This window comes from Thamnophis sirtalis, unplaced genomic scaffold (genome assembly GCF_051295495.1).
Source record: "Thamnophis sirtalis isolate CommonGarterSnake01/CBP01778 unplaced genomic scaffold, rThaSir2_p1.2 scaffold_4, whole genome shotgun sequence".
Taxonomy (NCBI): domain Eukaryota; kingdom Metazoa; phylum Chordata; class Lepidosauria; order Squamata; family Natricidae; genus Thamnophis; species Thamnophis sirtalis.
In genome coordinates, this window is record NW_028261384.1 from 45,968,824 (window position 1) to 45,995,647 (window position 26,824).

Here is a 26,824-nt window from a genome sequence, read left to right on the forward strand (position 1 = left end):
GAGATGAAGCAACTCTCCAATCATAAGTGGGTGAACTGCCTAGTGCCCAAATTTTGATTACATGACTTGATGGTACAACAGCTGTAACTTCCAGAGCTACAATTGTCCCTCATTGTCCCTATTCAAAGCCACCCTAGCTTTGAATTGTTGTTGAACAAAATTATTCTATGTTGAGGATATATTGTAGTGGTTAAGATATCAGGCTAAAAGTGGGAGCCTGAGTTTTAACCTGTTTTAGGCACAAATCCATGTGAGTAACATTGAGCCAATCACTCCCCCACAACCTACTTAACAGGCAATGGCAAACCATTTCAGAAAATCTTGTCAAGAAAACTGCAGGGACTAGTCCAGGCAGTCACGAGTCAATACTGACCTGAAGGCACCAAAACAAACAAACAAACAAACAAACAAATGTTTTAAAATGCAGCATTCTAATACATTCAAGTCTGACTTCACAATTTGAAGTGTGTAAGATACTTTAATAGCATCTAAAACCTGTAAATTATCAATTGAAATAGATTTGAAAAATTTTAAACCTACATTCAATTATTTTTTTAAAAATGGATATAAGTAATTTGCAATAATGAGTTGGAATAGTCCATACTGATAAACCAGTAAAGCTCTTAAAGAATGTTAAGCATATTTTTTTAGATTAATTGAGTCTTAATTCCACAAACAATTACTACTTAAATATTTACTGGACACTGTAGAGATCAGTTATCAAATTCTTTATCTTGGAAAAATAAAATGATTGTGGGTACATATACCTATTATATGGGTTTGTTCTGCTATGTTCCCAGTTTAACATTCAGATAATTTTGAGAAACGTATTAATGTGACTTCTGTACTATATACCAAAACTTTGGAATGTATGAACTCATGAACTATGGATTAATCAATCACTGGGCCTAGCAAAAACATTTTGTAATTATTTAAAGAGTACACTAGATTAATTATATGTATTTGCTTTCTACTTTTAATCTGGCCCTCTTCTGATGAAAGACTGATTGATATTATTTTGTTTAATAATGTATTGTTTAATACAATTTAATGCTGTATTTAAAAAAAACCTGAGCTTGTTGTAAGTATATAAACCCTTCATACTGAAAATACAATAGATACATTTCATACTCGGGACTGACATTTTACTTTTCTAGAATCCTAGTAGCTATTTTTTATGTACTAGAACTATATATTTTACTTTCCTTCATTTGCATAATACAATAGACTTTTTAAAATATGAGTTTCAAAAATTATAGTTTGAGAGCCTTTTAAGAACAATTCCTAATTAAGCAGGCAAATGATTAATCTGCAATATGCATAAATCAATAGTTAAAGTTTTTGCCTCACTTTTAAAAACTAAATTTTAAGATAGCTCACCTGTATCTGTGTGAGACACTGAAGCTGTATTCTCAATGTCATCACAGAAATTTAAGTGACAATCTGAATAATAATAAAGTTTTTCCACTTTATCTTGTATTTCATCTGCATCTTCTTTACCTACTTCTACAGCAAGAATGTGCCTTAGAAGTGCCCTATGAAAGATAGATTAGATAGCTTTAAATATCTAGGTTAAAACAGACAGTTACATTGGAGAACCATACATTAAATTTCTTAATCTTTCTAAAACTGCTTCTTAAATTAAACTTGAATTAATATTTCAAATGTAATATCTTTTAAGAACATATATTTAAAAAGGTGAAATAAAAGAAGTGTTGTTTATTAAATGTAACTTATACTGTATTTTAACGCAAAAAAATCTCTAATCAAACTTCAAATATTATATTGTCTTGTAAAATCAAATGGTTCATAATCTCTGATGATTTTTTTGTAACACTTAAATAATATAATATAATGCTTTGTTATTTCTGCCCCAGGATAATAAAATTAAACTACTAATCCTATTCTATTAATTAATACAAAACTCATAAGTTTCTTTATAGTAAATAAATTGAAAACAGCCAAACACCTCAAATCTATTTCGAAATATACTTGCCTTGTAGAATTTATTTTTTACATTTTGTCAGGGCCTGAATATTTCTGCTTAGTCTACTCATCTAGTGAAAGGACAGAGAATGCCTGCTAAAAGTCCTCAACTATTAAGAGTTATGAAAGGAAAACCCTAACCCTACCCCTGCTCACAAAGCAGGTGTTCCTTGTCCTGATCCCTTTCTCTGGATCAGCTTGTTCTCATACATCACACCTCACCTTTGCTAAAGTTGTTACTCTCTTGGAGGTTGTTAACAACTTGAACATTAAAAAAGATCTTTAGGGCTTGAGTGACAGGATAGTAATATAATTATATTTTTTATTATACTTTTATATTATGTTGGTGTGAATCCACTGTGTTAACTGGTATCAATTGGTTTTATACACTGCTTAAATTAGGCTTGATTGAAGCACTTCATGCATTCTTAAAACAGATTTTAAAAACCAATTATTTTGTTTAAACATCCAAATTTATGAAGTATACTTACAAAGAATCAGGCTTCTTTAAACTTCCAGAAGCACATTCCTCAGGTTTGGAGTTATACTGAATTGTATTCTAAAGAAATTAAAGATATGTTGGAAATTATTGGGTATCCCTAACTGAGTCAGATAAAATATTTGAAAAATATGCCTAAACATGGGTTCCAAAAGCAGTTTGTAGATCAATTTACTGTGAAAGGTCAGTAAGAAGAATTCTACCAGTGAAAGGTCAGTAAGACGAATTAAAACTATAGTAGGTCATTATAAAATAGAAACTCCCTGTGTAATTCAAATCTTACAAAACATTAATCAAGACTTGTGTTTTTAACATGAATTAATGTCTACAGCTAACGACACTGAATTTCTATTTATGTTGATCATACACCTTCATTAAGAGTTTGTTTTTCAACTCGTTACTAGCTGTAGCATCAGACAATAATATTAAAAATAAATCCCATATTATCAAATATCATTTTAATGCTATCACTTTACTTTTGCAAAAAATAGGTGTAAAAAATAGGAAGAGAACACTTGAGCTTTATAGACGAAAACAGGAGTGTTATCCTATTTGAAGTCCAAAAGGATTTAAGAAATTAAATATAAACATATCAATCTGTTATTGCAACTTATCCAATATGGTTTTGCAACATTCAGATGACAGAATAGGACATTTGGAGTTTTCGCAAAGTAATTCAGTAATACTTGAATCTCATTTCACATTTGAGACAATTTTTAGATCCTAATAAGTCAAGAACTTTGATTTATATAAATATTTTTCCAGTAGCCTGGACTGATGTATAAATTACAAATGTACATACAAACAGAATAAAAAACTTACAAAATTAGCAGAAGAGACATTTAATGGATCAAGAATATTTGCTGCACTGAGTAGATCTTGAACAACTTTAGAAATAATCTTCTTCACTACCATGAATCCATTCTAATTCAAAACAAAATAAAATAGGTATAAAAGGCATCTCATAGTAAAGTTCAATGAGCTTCTTTAAACATAAAAGTAAAAATAAATTAATTAAAACAATATGATAGCAAAATAATTTTAAAATTATTATTTATAATTTATTTTCTGAAACCATATTAAAACAAATACCTCAGCATGTTGTTTTTCTTGCTGTAACTTAAGCTTTCTTTGTAAGTCAAAATTCTGAAACTTCAAGCTTTGATACTCTTTCTTTAAACACAATATGATATCGTGTGCTTCCCTCATTTTACTCCTCTCTTCTTCTAAAGCCAAAGCTAAAGCACGATTGTTTGCTTGGACGTTTTTCAACTGTGCCACAGAATTATCTAGAAAAGATAGATAATTGTAACTTCAAAAATTCTATTTTTGGAGGGGGGGGGGAGAGAAAAAAGAATATTAAAATACTTACCTGCAATTTTACTTTTAATAGGTAAAACTTGGTTTGCTTTACCCAGCCTTGCCCATTTTTTATTTCTCTTTTCTTTCATTCGTTCTTTTATATCTTCCAAACTATCCTTAAATGACTTTTTCAAAGCTTTCGCCATATTTCATTCTAAAAATACACAAACTGTTGTATTCAGATATATTTAAAATTTTACCATTTTAAAAATAATTTATAATTACTACATTTTAGAACAATGAAGAGTTTTATACTTGAGAAAAAATAACACATTTAGCATTTTAAAATAGACTTAATGTAAAAGTTAAATTTGGAAAAATAATACACAAATGGATATGAATTTACAGAATTAGATATTTTGGTATCTGTATCAGGATCAAGGAGATGCTTAAAATAAAGCATTTATTAATAAGCAATAAAAACATTTGCCCTCTTGTAAAGTTGCTGTTGTTTCTATAAAAAAGCAGTTTAGACACCAACTGCATTCTGTTCCTTATGGCTTATTTCATTTGAAAGATGAAAAATCCATTTTAGTTTTATTTATGAATTGTTAATAGTTAATAATGTTATTTTACCCTTATGATATTTGTATTATTGGAATATTTCATTTCTTACCAGATCTAATTCTGAGCTGGGATTAAGAAAACAGCCAATTGCATAAAGTCCCTTGTTCTTCACCTAAAGATGGTGACAGCAAGCTGTTAGGTGTGAAGCTGCAAAGAACCCTTCTTCCAGCACAGGTTATATACACCATGATTAGCCCCTCCTTTACAATGCCACCCCTTTACCCATTCAACCAATTCTACCCTCTCATCATTCCATATAAGGAACGTCTTCCTCCCATGCCAGGGCCTCTAAATTTTCTGAGAATAATTTATCTAATGAGAAGCTATCCTTGAAATGTACACCTTATCTCCCTTCCCTGGGCAAGCTACTTTCAAGGCCTATGAACAGTAAAAAGTAAGGCTAGCAAATCTTAAGGAAAACAAAATGAGACAGGGTTTCTGAGCTTTGATAAAAATGCTCAAAAATTCACAAATGAAATATAATATAAACACTAAAATATTATAACAATTTCCTTTTATTGTACAATAATTTTTTTCTTAAATTTTACAGCACACTTAAATTTCAATGGCTGTATTTAGCATCAAGCTTATGATACATTATAGTCCATTCAGATTGATTTTCATTAGTAAAGATTTAAAAGCAGTAGCAAGTTGATAAAGTAAAACCTTGACACCAACAAAAATCTATAGCAAAACTGCAGCTATCCTATTGCAGTAACTGTCTTATCTAGGTCATATCCAAGATCATGTTGTTCTAAATGGTCTCTTAAGATTTCTGTCTCCTTTGAGTAATAAGAAAATACAAAGAAAGCAAATGTTCATCCAATGTAGTGTCTAAATCATGCAAAAACTCTGAATATGGCCTTGCAAAACCATGACTTTCAGTTAAGAAACAATTTGGTTTTCTAGGCCACAGGTTGACTGAATCTTCTCTTTGTCACTATTCAGGATCAATTTAGATTGTTGAGAATGGTTTCTTATATTAGCACTTTAAACATCACACACACACACACACACAGAGACACACACACACCTATCACCACATCTTCCCAAATATTTTCTCCTCCTTCAAATGTATAACATGATGGAGGGCTTTCAGACAGATAAGCAATCAAAACTTAGACGTGTTTCTTTTATGCACTTCTAATATCAGTGAGATCATGGAAAACAACTCTATAATTAAACATCCATACTTACCTTCTGCAATGTACATGTGATATAACAATAGTATTTTAAAAACATTATGTTCCTTTCCTATAACTCAAACATGAAGTTTTCTAAAAAGAAATCAAAGATAAAAAGAAGCATTCTAGAATACAGCTTCCTTAAAATTACAGACACAAATCCTAGCTATAAATTGGAAGCCTATCTGAGGTCATCTTTTACCATTTTAATTATCTTGAAGTGATATTGATATATAAATTAAAACAAATACAAACCCCCAAGGTCTAGAATCAAATTATTGATTTAATACCAGCCTAAATGCTTTTGCTATTAATGCCATCAGTTAAGATGATGATAATGATGATGATGATGATGATGATGATGATGATGTGTGTGTGTGTGTGTGTATGTATGTATGTATGTAAAAGGTAAAGGTTTCCCCTGTCCAGTTGTGTCCAACTCTAGAGAGTGGTACTCATCTCCATTTCTTAACCAAGGGAGACAGCATGGTCCGAAGACACTTTCCTTGGTCATGTGGCCAGCATGACTATACACAGAGGTGCACTTAACGCTGTTACCTTCCCACTAAATGCTATTACCTTTCCACCCAAAGTATCCTCAACTTTACAAATTGAACTATTCATCAAGTAATAATTATGTTGCCATGTTACCTCTTAGATAACAGTACAAGAAAACTATTAAGTGCATAAAGTCTCATTTGTTCCCTTTCTCGTTATATTTAAAGATAAACAAAAACCCACTTAATTCTTTTCTGGCACTCATTTGTAGGACTATTGTAGAAATGTAGATTATCTTTGGACACCCATATACCTGCCTCCACAGGGGAAAAATATTACAGCCAATTATTTATGCCTGAAATGGACTAATGGACTAGAGGACCCACAAAATGATCAACAGGACACCTGTACCTCCACTCCACAATACTCTCTGGTGACTGAACAAGAGAGAGCTTATTCAGACCCTGACGCTCAACAAGAATCTCTGAAGTCTTCTATCCCCCAAAGTTATTTAAATGTCACACTGACATTACTTGAAATGTCTATTTTGATTCCCATTTACAACAAGAGAAAAAAGGCTGATCCTTCAAATTATAAACTAATTAGCTTAATTGACATTGTAGCAAAATTGTATGACAAGTATTTTTTTATATAAGATTGAGAAATGGGTAATGAAAAAGGGCTTGCTTCCTCAAAAGCAAAGTGCTTTTAGGTCAGCTCACTCCACTACTGATAACTGCTTCATTTTAATCCATCTAATAAAAAAACAAAAAAGGTTAAAGGGAGCCAGTAATCTGTTTACAACTTTTATAGATCTCAGTGCAGCATTTGATTTGACAAACAGGGACCTTCTTTGGAAACTTAGGCGCCTGATTATATACCCCCGCATGGAGCATAAGGCAGCTCACTTACCACAATTGCCTGGGTTCTCCAATTCCAGTAATAGAGGTATACAACAACATGGTTTCAAAGAACAGTATTTCCTAAGCAATATGGTGATGGGCAAGATCCTGGTATCAAGTTCCTTAGGAATGTTTTTAGTAAGAAGGAAGGTTATGGAAAAATATAGGGTTTACTTTGTAATCTTTAGGTTGCAATCTTTAACTGAACTGTGTTACTATGATCCCTGAAGATATATGTATGATGTTGCTCTTAATGACTGATTTATAAGGGGATGTGTTTCCATCCCCATTATATTGATTCAAGAAAATGTATATTTTTAAAAATTGCATAAGAGAGGATCCACTCCAAGCCTAAGTGTGTCCATTTGAAACTTACTTCCAGGTAGTCCTTTTATTTGCAAATTAAAATTTTCTTTTCCTTTCCAGCTATCTGGTGTGGTTTCTAGGACAATTCTAGGCCTTGTCTGGTTCTGCTGAACTGATCCGGAAATATTGCCCAACACCACATACTAGTAAATATAAAGTAAAATGACAGAAAAGTGTATGAATGTCTTTTGATTAAATTTGTGGTTAGATCTCTGGGCTGTCTATCCAACACCACAGCAAATCTATTTATACTATGATCGGAATTTTCCTGGGAGAAAAATGAGGATCCATGTGCTCCAATACTACTTTTAGTAGAAGGCTGCATGCCTATGAGCCATCACTGAATAAAGTGGAGATGGATGTTTAGGCTAGCATGATGATGACATCAGAAACTCAAAGTTGTTATGTTCAAGGAGTGTCGAAGGAGGGCCAAAGATGATGGGAAGGTCTGTACTCTCAATCATTATCAGGGAGTACCTCTGGAACATCCAAAACAGGTATAAAATCCATTCCTATTATCTGATCATTGGAGCAGGCCTGATAAGATCTCAGCATCTGGGCACCAAGACCAGGAATGTTCAGCTGTGTGCTATTGCTTTCTGGGACCAGATGGAAAATAGGAAGCAACACATGGCATTGAATGGTAAGTGGGAGGAGTATAGAGCAAGATCCGAGAATGTAGCCCTCTTGGATGCATCATAAAAAATCAGAAAAGATTTGCTGTAATTAAGACCAAAATGGAGCTTTTTGTATGTAAATCTTCAGTCATGACATTCTTTGGAAGATGGCTGTAAAATGAGCTTTCGGAATATTATACCATTTTATAGTAGTCTTTGTTACACGATCTGTGAATATAATATTATTGTATTGCCTTTGTTACACATATACAATCTGTGAATTTTTTTTCTTTGGTTCAGTACCATTCCTGCAGGAAGGAGAAGCAATTTCCTGTGGTTCTAATGTCGGCTGAAACTATTATTCAATTGCAATTATTGTTACGTTGGTAGTTGTCTTTGCTGACAAATGACCAAAGGGAATAACTGTGTATGTTGATATGTTTTTGAGTTCTTTTGGTGGGAGAGGGGGAAGAAAGATGATGTAAAATATATATTCACTGTGCCCACAATACCTTCTAAAGCAGGATTTACTTACAAAATCCATGGAGGACACGTAAAGGCTTCAGCTCCTCCACTTCATTTAGTTAAGCAAGAGCCTGTGAATTCACCATTGCCAAATATTTGAAAAAGGGGGGAAGCGGAAAACGACTGGTGATTAAAGCCTTCTCGCTTTCCCACTTTTGTTACTAACTACTTAAGCCAACAGAATATTCTGTTCTGCTACCTTTAAGGCAGGGTCTCCTCCTGGAATAGAGACCTTTTTACCTTTCTATATTTGTAAACATTGTCAGCCCAATTGCCATAGTTTTGCTAATTTTTTTACATTCCCCAATGAAAAGAAAATGTTAGTAGAATGCAAGTAGAGGATAATTAAAGAATGATTAAGCTGATATCTATGGGACTGAGCTCTGATGCTAAAGGCTGCCTCTAGAAGAAAGAAAAGTTTAAAAGGAAAAGGCCAGCCAAAAGGATTTTGGAGGGGGGAAATCGAAGAAACCCTTTAGATACCAATGGCTGCAATTTGCAATTGTTGCTGTTGGCCTGGAAGCCAGGAGAGGATGATTTCTGCCTTAGGCATGAAAAACTCCTGGGTGACTTTGAGCCAGTCTCTCTCCCTCTCAGCCCAACCCACCTCGCAAGGTTGTTGTGAGAAAAAATTGAAGGAGTTATTAGCTATGTTAGCAGCCTTGCCTTAATTATACTTATTATACTTAATGTTTGTAAGAGGCCCAAAGTTGCCTCTAGATGAGATGGGAGGAACACAAATCAAATAAATAGCAATAGCAGTTACACTTATATACCACTTCATAGGGCTTTCAGCCCTCTCTAAGCGGTTTAGAGAGTCAGCATATTGCCTCCAACAACAGTCCGGGTCCTCATTTTACCTACCTCGGAAGGATGGAAGGCTGAGTCAACCCTGAGCCGGTGAGATTTGAACAGCCGAACTGCAGAACTGCAGTCAGCTGAAGTAGCCTGCAGTGCTGCATTTAACCACTGCGCCACCTCGGCTCTTTATTTAAATAATAAATAAAGGTAGGATAAAAAATAATAAACTAATAAATACAAAGAAAAGAAGGGGAAAGTGGGGTAAACAATTCCTGATTCCCCCCCCCGCCATCAAAATGGAAATATAAGAGAAAGACATGAAATTTTTTAGTAGTTTTAAATGTGAAAATGCTACTTGTTAGACCAACAGAAAAATGTTAATTAAACCTTTTTCTTTTAGCAATGAATTAGGTGGTATTTCCTCCACCCTGAGAAAAACATTATGAAAATTAACTTGTCCCTCAGAAACCTCAGCCCAGAAATTGAAACCTCCATATTTTGCCTTTGAATATTTATACTGATTATCAGCATGCGTAGACTTTTGTACACAAGGAACCTTGTGAAAATTTTCATACAACTGGAAGTAAAATCCAATATATCCTAAACATTTATTTTGTTTTTCTTTTCTTTTTTCCTAAACATCAGAATGTAAAAATGCTATTTCTGGAGAAATCAAAGAACAGATACAGCAGTAAAATAACTCTTTCCCTCTGAAGCACATTTTGATGTCCACGTGCAAGAGGCAAGTTAGCCTGGATAACATTTAAAATAAAAATTACTGAATTAATCCTGATCCAGTCATTAGCATCAATGTTAAAATTAAGCCAGTTGCCTGGCGAGACACACAAGGTCACTTTGGATCAGATAATAGCCTAGGATGTTTTTTTTAATCTTTTCAAGGCAATTTGCTTCACCCACAACTTGGGCAAAGAGCAAAAGGGGGAGTTGGAACCTTATATTTTATTCTAGGATAGGCAGTCCAATGGCCAGACAGTGCAAGTTCTTTTTTACCTTTAGACATTAAATGGGTTAATAGGAGGAGTTTATTGAATTTTATTTATCTATGAACATGGCACAAGATTAAAAATAGAGAAAAAATAGGGACAATGTTCTAATTGATTTTTTTTCCAACAACTTTTGACTATTCAATCAGTCTAAGCACTGAATAAATTCTTGTGCCAATGCACGTATTTTTTTTTCTTTCCAGGTTTATACATTTTAATTTTAGAAATAGTATTAAAGAGGTTTTTTTCTGTTAAATTGTACAATGCTGTTTTTATTTAAAAGGAAAAATGAGGTCAGGGTTACCACAACCTCTACTTTTGTTAAATGGAAAACGTATATATAATAGAAAGTTATATATAAAAGTTATCACCATTAAATATTGAAAAAAATAGTAATTTGAGGATCATTATATTTTTGAGACTGGCAGTTGGTAGACTAAGCAATCACATTAGGAGGTCTTTGTCTTCTCTTTGTAAATAGTATTAATGTCCACCGAAGCATCTACTTTGGTTTTAATATATTAGTGCCTACTTTGGGACACCATAAAAGCAATTGGGGTAGATCTCCATACCTCTAGCTCAGGGCTGTCAAACTTGTGTCGCGCGGGCCAGATGCGTCACTCACTGGTCATGCCCATGCCCGGTTTAGTGAAGGGGAAAAAATTTCCCAATACGTCATGTAACACCGCCGTGACAACGTGAGTTTGACACCCCTGCTCTAGATGATGTCTAAATTGCTCCCAGGTTTAGTTTGGCAGTAAAGGGAATGCAGGTGTTTGATGTGAAACAGATCCAAATTTCATACTGTCCATTATAAGAAGACAGCGGTACGTCCATTGAGAAAAAAGGTCAACTTACCCAGCTAATTCTGGAAACAGCTTTGATTTCCCAGGTAAAAGAGATAGATTGGCTGAAAAATAATACTTTAAAAGGTCAGGATGGATTTACATTTGCAAAAAGAAAAAAGAAAAGTAAACTGGTAAGAATAAATGTGTAAATCTGATATTAACATTGACTTTTTATTTTTTTAAAGGATATTTTGAGCCTATTATATATGTTGCACTAATTTTTGTAGATTATTAGAGCCACAACGACTTCTATTGTGAAGTCCTTGAACACAATTGCTGATGTCCTAGCAACAGTAAAATGGGGCCCTTGAGGTGCTTACAGCTACTGAAGAAAAATGAAAATGCCATCTAGCTTACAGTATTTTTATTCTGCACAGAGTAATAAGCAGTACACACAATGATTATTTTTTAAATTCTGGGATACCAAATTTTAGATTGGTAAAAGCTTTATTTTGTGCTATATTGTTCTTATTAGTCGTTGGACTCACAATATGTTGTGTATTCAATTCCTTTCCTTCCTGATGTCTTCATGTGGCCAAAGTTTTGCCAACCTTTTTAAAAGAAATAAGATAATATTGGTTGAGCAACAATCCTCTAATTATACTTTCTGCCTTTCCCCAGTCAGGCTGATAGTCTATTCAGCAGTCTAAATTTTAATATATTCTTCATAAATTTCTGTGGCTTATGTAACCCTGCAAATTTTGATGCTGGGTAAAATGGAACATGATAAGATAACCCAATTCACTTAAGTTTAATCCAATTGTATTTATGTATTGCTAAACTATTGGTTATTTATGTATTAAAATACTTATTATTTAAAACATGTTGCCATGGAGTTCAACTGCTTTGTTGAGCAGAAATGAGACCAATTTGACCAGACCATCTGTCTCCAACTCAGGAATGCCTAGCCATTAAGGTGATGAGCAAGACCTTGCACCAAGTTGCTTAGGAATGTTTTTAGTACAGAGGAAGGCCATGGATAAGATAAAGGTCATAGCTACTTTGTAACCTTTAGCTAAACTGTGTTGCTATTGCACTGAAGATGTATGTTGATGTTGTTCTTAATTATTGGTTTATAATGTGTTCCCATGATTGATTCATGACAATATAGACTTTTCAAAACCATATAAGGAGGTGTCCACTATAAATTGGGATGCGCTCAATTGGAATTTGCTTCTAGATAGTCCTTTTAATTGCAAATAAAAGTTTACATTTCCTTTTCAGCTAACTGGTATGGTTCGTTAGGCCTGCATGCCAGATAAAAGGACCCAACTTTATGGGACAACAATGCCAGGAACACATGGCTCTCCTTGCATTCTCTGCTTTCTTGTAACTGATTAGTTTATACACTTTCCCCAACACTAAATATCACACCACAGAAACAAGACACAAGCAGAAGCCTTTCCCAAAACAGTTCATCAGCAATGTTTTTATCCATTGCTTTCCCACTTATTCCATTGATGAAAAAAGGGTGTGAGTATCCTAGATCAGTCAGAACACACGCTTCTCCCAGGTACCATCAAGAGGTAGAAACAGTCTCCAGCAAAGGAGAGTCTTTTGCAAAGCTATACACACCAGTACAGATCAGTTGGGATAGAAGAATCACAATGAAACTAAACCACGGAAAAACAAACATACAGAGAGATGAGAAGAGCTTTTAACATACACACATGGAACTTTGCACAATGAATTAACCTTCCTGTCCCTATTACCTTTCCAGAGTGATAGAAGAAAAAAACTTTCAAAGTGGCAAAATACTTACACATGCCATTGCTAATCTGCAAAAGTACCCCACCTGCACACCTCAAAACTCACTGGAGCAAGGCAAATTTCAAACTAATGTGATTTTTTAAAAATATCAAAAGAATCTTGGATAACATCACTTCTGCTGAATGACCAAAACAATCCCTGTATCTCAAACCAAAATTCCAATACTTCCCATTTAATATTAAGTACAAAGATAGAACACATAACAACCCACCTAATTAACTCTTCTTTTTGTTCCCTACAAGAATGATCAATGATACCTATATTAGCATGGAATCTAGCAGGATAGAAAAATAAACTGTATAATCTTCCTAAATTTGTGTTTGGTCTTGGTCTGATTGCAATATCAGAAACCTGGTTAACAGCCAGCGATGAACAAATTACGCTAACTGGCTTTTAAGTCATGGATAACCCTAGCACAGAAAATAAAAGAGAAACACTGGGCAATAGGGAGTCTGGCCATATTGATCAAGGAAGAACTCAAATGGAAAGATAAAAATGACCAGGCACGCCTCTTCATGTTTTTTGGTTAGCTGTTAAATTTCCATACAAGACCTCAGTGATTGTGATGTGAGATGTGTATATACTCACACATAATATTTCTCTGGCATATGTGTGAATTTAAAACAAATCTTGGTAGAACTAAATTCAAAAAAATGTTTTGGGAGATTTTAATGTGAGGTTGGGGACTTTTGCACAAAATCATATTAGTAATCTGAACATTTCCAAATTTCACTCCCTATTATTTTTATGGTTCTTTAAGGACCACAAAAGAAACTTAGCTGGCATACAGATATGGTACGTAAATGTATGATATGATTGGTATGCAAATGTAACTTACAAATTCTAGGGGGCAAAGTTTTGTATACCAATTGGGGTATCACCAATATGCTGATACTCAGCTGTATGTCTTGACCCATGATGAGTTAAGTGATGCCATTTCCTCTCTCTCACAGAGGCTATTAGGGGCTGGATGGGGAGCAATGGGTTGAAACAAAATCCTTGCTAGACAAAGTGGCTCTGGGTTTGGGGTTTGTTGGCTCAAGGAGAATTGCCTTGGTCTTGGATGGGGTGACACTACCCCAAACAGACCCTGTGCATAATCTAGGGGACTGGACTTATGACTCCTGCTCGAAGAGCAGGTGGAAGTTGTGGCCTTTGCGTAACTGCGGGATGTGCATGTTTTATGCCCTTTCCTGGACCAACAATCCATACTCAGAGTCACTCGTGCACTAGTCACTTTCCATCTTGACTATTGCAACGTGTTCTACATGGGGCTGTCCTTGAAGAGCATCTGGAAGCTCCAGTTGGTGCAAAATGCAGCGGCCCAGATGGTTTTGTGCAGACCTCAGTGTGCACGTGTACCACCCCTCCTGCAGGAGCTGCATTGGTTGCCAATTTGCTTCTGGGTACAATTAAAGGTACTGTTTTTCACCTTTATAGCCCTTAACGGCTTGGGACCAGATCATCTGTGGGACCATCTCTTGCCAGTCACATCTACCCAACCCATCAGAGCGGGGAGGCAGAGAATGTTGCGGGTTCCATTCCTGAGGGAGATACACCTGGTAGGACCCAGAAGGCTTTCTCAGTGGTGGCTCCCTCTCTGGAATATCATTCCCCCAGAGATTAGAATGCTCCCCCCCCCACTCTAATACTCTTCCAGAAGACGCTGAAAGCCTGGTTCTGCCAGAGGGCCTGGGGAATCCGGAGCAGTAATTTCCATAAGATGTCTGCAGTTGACTTGAGGAATTGTCTTCAGATTGTAGATGGCTTATAGATTAATATACTCCACTTTCCCTCTGCTCATTCTATTCCCTCCCTCCCCATCTTTTAGCTATCATATTTTGTATTTTGAGTTTTGTTTTATTTATAGTTTTATTTTTAATATTGCAAGCATCACAGTTACTCTACAGTAACATGAGCAGCCAATAAATTTGATAGATTGATATCAACTGCAAGTTCTACTCTCCAGAAAGAGCCGCTTATTTAGACCCTTATTTAAAAACTAAAATATAATGGGGCAACTGGGAGAAACAATCTTACTTACTGCTAGGAGCAAACATGCACATCTTCATTTCAACAGCTGTCTCAAAATGGACAGAACTTACCTGATACACCTCTCCTCATAGTGGGGGATGAGTATCCAGGACGTTGTCCTCTCTTGATTGGACTGAGTCAGATAAGCTCTTTTAGCCACGCCTTGGTCACTAGGCTCCACCCAGTTATCGGTGAAGAACTCTATCCGACTCGCTGTGTCATCCACTCTAAACTTTTAGTCTCAAACCTTTATTACTTCAACAGAACAGTTCAACAAACAACATAACAATTTTGCAATGTACCCATATCCAGGAGGGTCTGGGTACTCCTCCCCCCACTATGAGAAGAGGTGTATCAGGTAAGTACCAACAGCCTTTCTCCATAGTGAGGGGAGGAGTATCCAGGATGGGACGTACCAAAGTCTACACGTCCCTAAGGAGGGTTACACATTTGAGTATATGCCCAAACTTATGCCTCTCCCTCGCCTTGTAAACAGCCTGCAACACCCTACGTCCGAATGAGGCTTCCGCAGAAGCAAAGGCATCCAACTTGTAATGCCTCACGAATGGTGAGGGGGGAGACCCCATGGCTGCCCTACAGATCTCAGATAGTGAGGCCTGCATGGCCTAGGCCGCCAAAGTGGCCATGCTGGTGTGTAGAACGTGCTGTGATAGACCTTGGTGTTTGCAGACCCTGTGACTGATAGGCAGAAGCCATACAGGTTCTTAACCACTTGCCTATTGTGGTGGAGGTCACCTTGTTCCTCAGGGACCCCAGCTGGAAGGAAACAAATGGGGCTTCTGACTTCCTGTTTGGCCTGGTTCTTCTGAGGTAAATCTTCAGAGCCCTCATTGTATCCAAGGTGTGCCATTTCCTCCCTAATGGGTGAGAAGGGCCCAGGCAGAAATGGGCAATATCAGCTCCTGAGAGCAATGGAAACAAGATCACACCTTGGGTATGAAGGAGGGGTCCAACCTTAGCACTACCCTGTCCTAGTGGAACAGGCAGAGATCATCCCTGGTAGACAGAGCCTGCAGTTCGGATATCCTCCTGGCAGAGGTGATGGCCACCAAAAAGGTCATCTTAAGTGTCAGGAACTTCAGAGAGACAGTACGTAATGGTTCGAACGGAAGGCCTGTCAGAGCATTCAACACCTTGTGTATGTCCCAGGCAGGATACCTGTGCACCGTGTGCAGTTTAAGATTGGAGGCCCCCTTGAGGAACCGCCTGACCATCGAATGGTGAGTCAGTGTCTGAGATCTTCCGCTCAGGAGTACCGATGAAATGGCCAAGACCTGTGTCCTAATCGTGTTGGGAGCCAACCCTCTGTCCAGCCCCACCTGAAGGAAGTCCAGAACTTGGGCAACAATGGCCCGGACCGGATCAAGGCCCCTAGAGATGCACCATGTTGAAAAGGCCCACCATGTAAGGCCATAAATGCGCTCCGTGGAAGGTCTGTGAGCTGCCTGGATAGTTTGTATAACCCTGGGGGAAGAGAGATTTTCCCTCAGGGTGCTCTGCTCAAGGGCCAAGCGGTCAACTGGAGCCACTGAGGGTCCGGGTGTTCTAGTGACCCCTGACTGAAGGAGATCTTCTCCTGGGGCTTCTCCACCAAGAGGAATTGGAGATCGGCAAACCAAGGCCTTCAGAGCCAGTGTGGGGCAATCAGTACCACCTCCGCCCCCTCCCACAAGATTTTTTGTATGACCCTGGGGACTAGGGGTAAGGGTGGATAGGCACAGAGGAACCCCCGGGGCCAAAGGCATTGGAGAGTGTCTACCCCCTCCGCCCCCCGTGTCCAGTACCTGGAGTAAAACCTCGAGAGCTGGGCGTTGAGAGGGGTGGCGAATAGGTCGACCTCCGGACGTTCGAAGCACTCTGCTAGCTCCTTGAAGATTGCTGGCTGCAGCTTCCACTCCGAATTGTCCACCTCGGTCCGGCTGAGCCAGTCGGCTCTGATGTTCTCCACCCTGCTATATGTTCTGCCCTCAGCGAATGCTGTCTAAGATCATAGGCTATCTGAGGTGCTTCTGCGATTTCTCATAGTCGGACATCCCATTCTCAGTTTGTGGTGGGTTCCAGCATGGGGACCGGCCTGTCTGACCCTTTTGCCATGGCTAGAAGGGTTCTATGATTCTATGACTAGGATTAGCTCAAACATTTTCTTGAATGTAGACACAGACGTTGTTCACTGGTCAGCCACTAGAGTGCGTGTAAAAATGAAGTGAGGGAAGCTAAGGCTCACACTGAAGAAAGGCTTGCCACAAAGGTAAAAAAATAACAAAAAAGACTTCTTCCAACATGTTAAAAACAAGGAAAAGGTTAAGGAAACAATTGGTCCATTGCTGGAAGAAAGTGGCAAGAAGGTGACAAGCAACAGGGAGAAAGCAGAACTATTTAACTCATGTTTGGCATCTGTCTTTACACAAAAGGGATAAAACAGTCCAACCTGTCAAACAGATCACCACAAAAATCAGATTAGGAACACAAGTTGAAATAGGGAAGAAAATGGTAAGTGAGCACCTGTCTACCCTAGACAATTCCAATCACCAGGACCGGATGGATTATACCCCAGGGTTTGAAGGAATTGGCAGACAAGATCTCCAAACAACTGAACTATATCTTTCAGAGATCCTGGAGCCTCAGGGAACTACCAGAGGATTGCTGGTGTGGTTCCTATCTTCAGAAAAGGGGGAAAAACAGATCCAGAAAACTATAGACCTATCAGCCTGACCTCAATATCAGGAAGATTCGGGAAAGGATAATCAAGCAACAAATTAGCGAACACTAGAAGCCAACAAAGTAATAGCCAAAAGCCAACATGTTTGTCAAAAACAGATCATGCCAGACTAATCTTATTGCATTCTTTGATAATGTGACAAAATTAGTGGGCCAGAGGAATGCCGTCGATATAGTTTACTTGGACTTCAGCAAGGCATTTGATAACGTAGACCATAACCTACTACTAGATAATGTAGAAGAATGTGGGTTAGACAGCATCACACCAGATGGATTTGTAACTGGTTGACCAACCACACTCAACATGTAGTCCTCAATTGAACTGCATCTTCATGGAGGGAAATATGCAGTGGAGTACCCCAAGGCTGTTTTGTGCCCAGTACTCTTCAACATCTTCATCAATGATTTGGATGAGGGTGTTAGGTATGTAAGCTAACAGTTGGGTTAGCAATATATAAGCCATGATAGTAGTACTGTTTTTTTAAGTACTGCTATAAATGTGATTGGATGCTGTTACCTCAAGCTGCCATAAGATGGAGCCAGAATGACTGTTAGCTCTCTGTTTGTTAAATGCTGATCAGAGGGGGAACTCATCAAATTTGCAGATGACCCCAAACTGGCAGAAATAGCCAACACTCCAGAAGACAGGCGAAAGATACAGAAGGATCTTGACACACTTGAACATTGGGCACTATCTAATAAAATGAAATTCAATGATGAAAGGAGTAAGGTTCTACATTTAGGCAACAAAAACGAAATGCACAGGTACAGTATAGGTGGTACCTTGCTCAACAGTAGTAACTGTGAAAGGGATCTTGGAGTCCTAGTGGACAACCATTTAAATATGAGCCAGCAGTGTGCAGCAGCTGCCAAAAAAGCCAACACAGTTCTAGGCTGCATAAACAGAGGGATAGAATCAAGATCACGTGAAGTGTTAATACCACTTTATAATGCCTTGGTAAGGCCACACTTGGAATACTGCATTCAGTTTTGGTCACCACGATGTAGAAAGGATGTGGAGACTCTAGAAAGAGTGCAAAGAAGAGCAACAAAGATGATTAGGGTACTGGAGGCTAAAACATATGAAGAACGTTTGCAGGAACTGGGTCTGTCTCGTTTAATGAAAAGAAAGACTAGGGAGACATGATAACAGTGGTCCAATATCTCAGGGGTTGCCATAAAGAAGAGGCAGTCAAACTATTCTCCAAGGCACCTGAGGGTAGAACAAGAAGTAATGGGTGGAAACTAATCAAAGAAAGAAGCAACTTAGAACTGAGAGAAATTTCCTGACAGTTAGAACAATTAATCAGTGGAACAACTTGCCTCCAGAAGTTGTGAATACCCCAACACTGGAAGTCTTTAAGAAGATGTTGGATAGCCATTTGTCTGAAATAGTAGAGGGTTTCCTGCCTAGGCAGGGATTTGGAGTAGAAGACCTCCAAGGTCCCTTCCAGCTCTGCTATTGTATTGTATTGTATTGTATTTTGCTCTTTCTCTAGTCGCCCCCACCCTTGGATGGACCTTCAGGGGTAATCTCTAACCTGATTGGAGGCTCTTCTGCCCCGCCAGTGGGGCTGCCTGCTTTAGAAGCTAGGCCTTGATTCTGGCCTGTGTCCTCCGAGCTGCAGGGGGCTGCCATCTTGGGCCACGTGGGGCCTCTCCTCCCAATTCTTTTCAAATGGCCCTGTGGGGCAAATACAATAGCCCTGCCCTCAGGACTTTGAAAAAATGGCTTGTGCTACTAAGAGCTGCCACTCTCATCTGTGGCCTCCTGCGGTTAATAGCAGATTGCTGAGAGCCTTCCCCCCTCCTTCCGCTGCTTTCCTTTCAATTTCTTAAAGGGTAAGTTTTTCCTTAAAGGGAAGACCTTCTTTAAAGGGGAAGCCTCAGCAATTATCTGAGCCTAGTTGCCCTGTCTGAGCCTCTCCGGCTGGACAGGCACCCAGAAAAGGATTGAATAGGGCTTGCATAAATCATGATAGCAAGGTTGCCGGAACACAGGATGACAAAGCCGAAGAAAATCCTCACCTGGAGGGAGGGGTTCCCTTCTCCAGCCTTGCCAGATAAAGAGAAACCTGGTAATCGTTCCTCAGGTTCCAGGCGAGGGGGGGGGGGTTCTTCCTGCTGCTGGCCTTGTGGCAGATGCCTCTGCCTTTCATACTTGGAGGTAGGCTTGGGGGGGGGATTGATCCACAGCCTGCCTCTTTAGCCCCCTTGATGGAGATATGCCTCCTTTTGGCCTTTGCTTACCTCCCCCGCCCTTTGCTAATGACTCTGCGATTGTCTCTAACCATCACAGAGTCATTTTAAGGGCTCCTCAGTGCCTCCGGTGATTGCTGCTGCAGGGCTGAGAGCTTGACTCCTGCCGGCCTCCTCTGAGTTGCTGGGGACCACCATCTTGGACCACGTGGTTTCAAAAATGGCCCCCAGCTCCAAATTCAAAAAGCTCCTCATTCGCTGGAGCACATGGAAATGGCTTGTGCCTTTGTAGGCTGCCACACTGCTTCCACTGCCACTGGGGGCTCTCTCTCTCGCCTCCCCCTGCCTCCACAGCTCTTTCTGAGCCTCTCCGACTCTCACCTTGTTCTCTGGTGATCGCTGCCAGCACAGGCCCTCCAGAGCGTTTTAAAAAGCCGTGGTTCATCGCTCAACCCGAGCGGGGGGAGTGCTCCAGCGCCCTTAGAGCCTCCTTGGGCATTGCCCATGCTACAGGGGACTCTGCAGAACTCGCTTGCCTTTCTTTGGTGAAAGTCCTCACTTAGCACCCTGGGTCTCACTCTGTGACCTGGGCTGCATGCCACCTTAGTGGTTGCTGCGCAAGCTTTCTACCCCCACTGGGGGTTTCCTCAGCCTCTAATGATTCATCAGGCAGCATGGAGGCAATTTTGATTACTTTTGCAGCAATTTAAAGTTTTTCCTTTAAGTTTCTTCAGGATCTCAGGATGAACACAGCCATCCGTTGATAGACTGAGTCAATAACTGGGTGGAGCCTAGTGACCAAGGCATGGCTAAAAGAGCTTATCTGACTCAGTCCAATCAAGAGAGGATAAGGTCAACCCATCCTGGATACTCCTCCCCGCACTATGGAGAATACCTTGATCAGATTGGAATTAACTGTAAGGGTGACTATATTATGAAGTTTTTTTTCTTTTTATTTATTTGCATTTTTGTATGAGTTATATCTATATTTGATGCAGTTGATCATTTAATTAATAGTTATGTTCTTCTATTTTACTTTATACTACCGTATTTTTTGGACTATAAGATGCACCAAGATCTCGAAGAAAAAAACAAGAAAAACAATAGTTTTTGGCCTCTGCGCGTCTGGTTTTTGCTCTCTCCAGTCCCCAGGAGCACTCTACAGCCCCCCCAAGCTTTCTGCGTGCCTCATTTTTTGGCCTCCCAAACTCTCAAGGAGTGCCGTTTTTGCTCTCTCAGTCCCCAGGAGCACTCTGCCTCCAAAACCCTCTGTGCGCTACATTTTTGTAAAAAATGAGCCAGTTTTTCCACACACACCCGGCATGTCGTGTTTGTTCTCCCCAGCCCTCAGGAGCACTCTACAGGCCTTCCAAACCCTCTGCACACACCCTTTTTGCCAAAAACAGACATATGGGGCAGGGTTTCGGGAAGCCAAAACTGGCTATATTTAGTCTATAAAACGCACCAACATTTCCACCCTCTTTTAGGTGTTTTATCATACGTTTTTATCATCATATTATCTTATTTACCATATTTTATTCTATTTTATCTCACCATAGCGATTTTATCCCATTTCACTGTAAATTATTTCAACATTGTATTTTACTGTGACTGATGCTTACGTTTGACATGATCAATTGACTAATAAAGTCTATTATATCATCATCATTGTTGTATAAGTGCCAAACTACAAAAATTACATGATAAACAGTAAACAAAAAAATCATCTCAACATTCATTTTATATAAACACAACAAAACCTACACAATTATAGCAATTACAAATATCTATACAACGTAGTACAATTAAATCCAATTATTCACAGTGCTAACAGAAAGATGAAAAGTTCAACATTCAAAACATTCATTTACTGACGAGATTTAATTCTTCAAAAGGTCAGTCTCACATTTTCTCTCTCAAACTTTCTCCCTTCAGCTCAAAACGTGCATGTATTATACACACCTACATAGGCACACGCAAACTACTATTTCCCTTTACAACTACACATACATACATGTATACTTTCAAACAAAAATAGGTACTTAACATTTTTAAAAATCCTCTTCCTAACCTGCTTCTTACAGCAAACTCAGGCAAGCCCCAAATTTCTAGTCAGTGTTAAACTTAGTTGTCAATTTGTTTTATGCAACAAATCTCTTTGGCAAACATACTGAAAATTTAACTTTCTCTCTTCCATTGAGGAAAGGAAATTTCTAATCAACCAACAAAGAAATATTTAAAATAAATAAAATCAAAGGGTCTCCTCTGCTTTTCATTTTAACCAGAAGCTTGAAAGGAAAATATGTAGTGTCAGGTTCCCCTTTCTGAATTCATTGCCTTTCATTGGGATTTTTAAATAAAGATGCTATGATGTGATTGTATGTCATGATGTTGTTCGTATGGCAAGTAGAGTGATATCTAATAAAAGAGCATCTAGAATATTTTTTTCTTAAAAACAAACAAAAAACTCTAATAATCCAATACCAATATATGAGGTGATTGATATGATCATGTTGCAAATCTTGTTTTAAAAATTTATCATAGTAGAAAGTACTCAAACTTGGCTAGATTACATTACTGCTTGCATCTATTCCAGAAATATAGCTTTTTTGTCACTCCATCTTAGATAGGAAATTGTCCCTTATCCCAAGCTAATAACCATTTCCTCAAAGGAGTTGAAGATTCTGCCCTAATTTGTGAAAATCTATATATCAGCTTTTGGAATACATCTGAATTCCTGGAAACTTCCTAACTTGTCCAGCGTAGATTCCTCTGATTCAGATCCTTGACAATTTAGCTCTCTAATCTGCCCAGGTATGATTTTGTCATAGAACCTTTTGATGCCCTATTGAAGCATGTATATCTCAGTGGTCCCCTTTGTAATCCAGGGTTCTCAATTCATTATCTACAAAGGTTAGGAGACATTTGAGGGAGTCTGGAATCCACACAGCTTTGATCCATAGACAAATTTATCAGCAAAAGCTATCACTCACATGGACATTCACAAGGAATAAAAAGAATTTCACAGGTACCTATAAACTATAAAATGATTTAATTCATGCAACTGTTGGCTCAAGACTAAAATTCTCTGTATTACCTTTCAGGATGAGTCACCAGAAAGGCATCATTCTGTGGCCAAATGGTCCAATAACAGCAGAGCTTGACTATTCTGAGACTCAACCCTACAGGTGAATTCGGGGCGTTGGCTGGCTCACCAAAATTATTATTAAAATTATATTTCATTCCTTAGCAAATTTGTTTCTGAGCTGGGATCAAGAAAACAGACAATTACATGAATAAAGTTCAAATACATGACTTAAGACCAGCACAATACCACTGAAAAAGAAAAATAAGAAATCCAAAAAGAAACCAGCATTAGCTGCACAAAAAATTATCTGATAAACTGAAAGACAAAAAGTAAAAAAAAAAAAAATGGAAAGGGGGATACATAACTAAGGCAGAATGTCAGCACATAGTCTGAATCTGCAAAGATGAAGTCAGGAAAACCAAGACTGAGAGAGAAATAAGACCTTCAAAAAATGTCAAAAATAATAATAAATATTTCAGCACATAAAAATCAAGAAAAACGTAAAGGAAACAAATGGTTCACTAATGGAAGAAGTTAGCAAGGAAGTGATGGGCAGCAGGGAGAAAGTAGAGCTACTTAATTTATTCTTTGCATCTGTCTTCACACGAAATGAAGAAATAGCCCAATCTATCAGAAGCAGAATCTTAGAAGATTGTCTAGGAGTACAAGTTAAAATAGGGAGGGGGAAGAGGGGAAGACAACACCTGTCCACATTGGAAGGGTTCAAATCACCAGGACCAGATAGATTACATTCCAAAGTTCTAAAGGAGATGGCAGTTGTGATCTCGGAGTCACTGAGCCATCTTTCAAAGATCCTGGAGCACTGGGGAACTACCAGAGAACTGGAAAATGGATCCAAGAAACTATAGACCTGACATCAATACCTGAGAAGATCCTGGAAAAGAGAATTAAGCAACATGTCTGTGAACACCTAGAGGCAAGCAAAGTTATAACTAGTAGCTAACATAGGTTTGCCAAAAGCAAATAATCCCAAACAAATCTTATTGTATTCTTTGACAACATAACTAAGTTAGTGGACCAGCAAAATGCTGTGGCTATAGTATATTTGAATTTCAATAAAGCATTTGACAAAGTAGGAAACAACCTACTTCTTGATAAGAAAAATGTGGAATAGAAGTATCACCATAAGATGGATCCATAACTGGCTGACAAACCATATTCAACGTGCAGTCCTCAATGGAACTATGGTATATCTACATGGAAAGAAGTACACAGTGGAATACTTTAAGACTCTGTCCCAGTACTTTTCAACATCTTCATAAATGATTTAATTGAAGGGATAGAAGGGAAACTTATCAAATTAACAAGTGGCACCAATCTGGCAGAAATAGTCAATATCTGAGAAAATAGACTCAAGATCCAAAAGGATCTCAACAGAATTGAACACTGGACCCTAGCTAACAATACAAAATTCAGTGATAAGAATAGTAATGTTTTACATTTAGGCAAGAAAAACCAAACGTACAGGTACAGAATAGGTGGCACCTGGTCCACCAGCAATAACCCTGAGAGGAATCCAGGAGTCCTAATAAATGACCAATTAAATATGAGACAGCAGTGTGCAGCATCCATCAAAAAAGCCAGTGCAGTCCTAGGCTGAATTAAGAGATAGAATCAAGATCACGTAAAATATTGATATCGCTTTATTATGTCTTGGTAAAACCACATTTGGAATATTTTATCCAGTTTTGGCCACCACAATATAAAAAAGATGTTGAGACTCTACAAAGAATGCAGAGAAGAGCAACAAAATTGAATAGGAGGCTGGAGGATAAAACATGAAAAATGGTTGCAAGCATTGGGCATGTCTAGTCTACTGAAAAGAAGGACTAGTATAGTAGTCTTTTAATATTTGAGGGGCTGCCACAAAGAAGAGGAGTCCAACCTGTTCTTTAAAGTACCTGATGGGAGGAAAAAAAGTAAGAGATGGAAACTAATCAAGGAGAACCAATGTAGAACTAAGGAGAAATTTCCTGTAAATGGGAACAATGAATGGCTTGCATCCAGAAGTTATAGGTGCTCCATTACTGAAGGCTTTAAGAAGAGATTGGACATACATTTGTCTGAAATTGTCATAGGGTCTTCTGCTTGAGGAGAGGATTGAATTGGAAGACCTCCAAGGTGCCTTCCAGATCTGTGATTGTATTAAGTTTTTCATGCTAAGATCAATGACATAAAAGTATTAATTAGGTGGATGGTCACAAAGACCCCACTTCTTTCAGCACACTTTATATAAACCAGCCCCTGTTTACCATACGACTTACAACAGTTCATTTAGTGACCGTTCAAAGTTACAACAGCACTGAAAAAAGTGACTTTAGCAACTAACTCATATTTATGACAATTGCAGTGACCTGGGATCATATGATCCCCTTTTGTAACCTTCTGACATAAAATAAAAGGCAACACAAGATTCACTTAACAACCATGTTACTAACAATGATTCACTTAAAAACTGGCAAAAAAATCATAAAATGGGGAAAATTCACTTAACAACTGTCTCAGTAACATAAATTTTGAGCTCAGTTGTGTTTGCAAGTCAAGGGTTACCCGGTCCCATGACTGGGCCTCTAAATTTTCTGAAGATATTTATCAAATGCAAAGCTATTTTAGGAATATATAACTTGTTTCATTTCCCTGCGTAAGCAACTTTCAATGCCTATAAACAGTAAAAAGTAAGGCGGCTAACAAATCTTAAAAAAACAAAATGAGCATGGTTTCTGAGAATTAATAAAAATCCTCAAATAAATTATATTATAAAGTAATATACAAATATATTCTAACAGCCTCACTAGATCAGATGACTAGCAGATATGACATGAGAATATGTTATAATTATTTGTGAAGAAAAAACATCACGTGCACATAAATGGAAAAGATCAAATCAGATTTTTAGATTTCAAAGTACAGAAACGACCAAATGTAATAAATTCTTGATACATTAAACTTAATTTTGTCAGGCACAAAACTGAATAAAAACCTTCCTTGTTCAGGAATTATTACTTTAATCAAGTGACTTCTGCAATAATATAGGTACGCATAAAAAAAATCACAATGCAAATGCAAAATGTGAACTGCATTCCATGAAATAGTTGTACAAATACCAAAAAGCTGTAAAACAATATAGGCATCTCACTGGGGCAACCTGCCCCCCATTCAATTCAAAGAAACTTGAATTGGTATACCTGGGATTGCACATGAGCATAGTTTCATTGAATTTATAAAGCAGTTTTAACGATCACTGAGCAAGCAGACAATTCTAAGCGACAGCCCGTTTATTTTAAGATCTGTTCTTAATGGGACGGGATGTTTATCTATTACCTCCGTTCCCTTCCGACTGTGCTCTTCGCAACCACTGCCCGCATGCCCGAGGGACCGCCCGCGTCTTTAAGAAAATCGAACTCAACTCAACATCCCTTTGGGCGCACGGCTCGTGTTCTTTCCCACAACAGCCTTTTTCTTCACTGCAGGGATACAAGCACGCGGCAACTCTCGGGGACTCTACAGCCGTTAACTCTTTACTACTGTTTTCAACTTCTCCCCTCCAAAGCTTCGCTTCCCGCTTGTTCGAAAGTCTCCGCTGCTTCTCCTGATTGGCTGTCGCTGCGCAACTGGAATAGGAGAGCGCATGCGCGACCTCTTGTTCTTCACCTTTGTTACCTAATCTGCATTATGCGTTACAGAGCCTGTCTACAAATCCTCCCTTCTTTGCTTGAGTTCGCCTAAACTTTTGACCCTTCCGGCGCTCCGTACTAGCATGCGTTCATAAGGCTTTGGATTTGCTATGTAAACAAGCGATTAGGCGGATGTAGCT

At 38.2% G+C, this 26,824-nt stretch overlaps 1 protein-coding gene across 7 annotated transcripts in view; it reads right to left on the reverse strand.

Annotated features, from left to right (window-relative positions):
* The window catches only part of SGO1 (shugoshin 1), a 31,668-nt gene extending 5,072 nt beyond the window's left edge, over positions 1-26,596 (reverse strand). Inside the window, exons 1-10 of one of the 7 annotated variants that reach the window (XM_087712850.1) lie at positions 26,332-26,596; positions 11,648-11,710; positions 11,170-11,221; positions 5,612-5,691; positions 4,464-4,526; positions 3,858-4,001; positions 3,578-3,774; positions 3,308-3,409; positions 2,478-2,545; positions 1,381-1,535 (exon numbers count right to left, since the gene is read on the reverse strand). In XM_087712850.1, coding sequence (XP_087568976.1) covers positions 1,381-1,535; positions 2,478-2,545; positions 3,308-3,409; positions 3,578-3,774; positions 3,858-3,993 — 658 coding nt within the window. In that variant the 5' untranslated portion in view covers positions 3,994-4,001; positions 4,464-4,526; positions 5,612-5,691; ... (1 more) ...; positions 11,648-11,710; positions 26,332-26,596. Of the gene's footprint in view, positions 1-1,380; positions 1,536-2,477; positions 2,546-3,307; positions 3,410-3,577; positions 3,775-3,857; positions 4,017-4,463; positions 4,527-5,611; positions 5,692-11,169; positions 11,222-11,647; positions 11,711-24,098; positions 24,152-26,331 lie in introns of those variants that run through there. The other 6 variants (XM_087712851.1, XM_014072025.2, XM_014072035.2 and 3 more) reach the window with 6 other exon arrangements.
* Between the last annotated feature and the right edge of the window lie 228 nt (positions 26,597-26,824).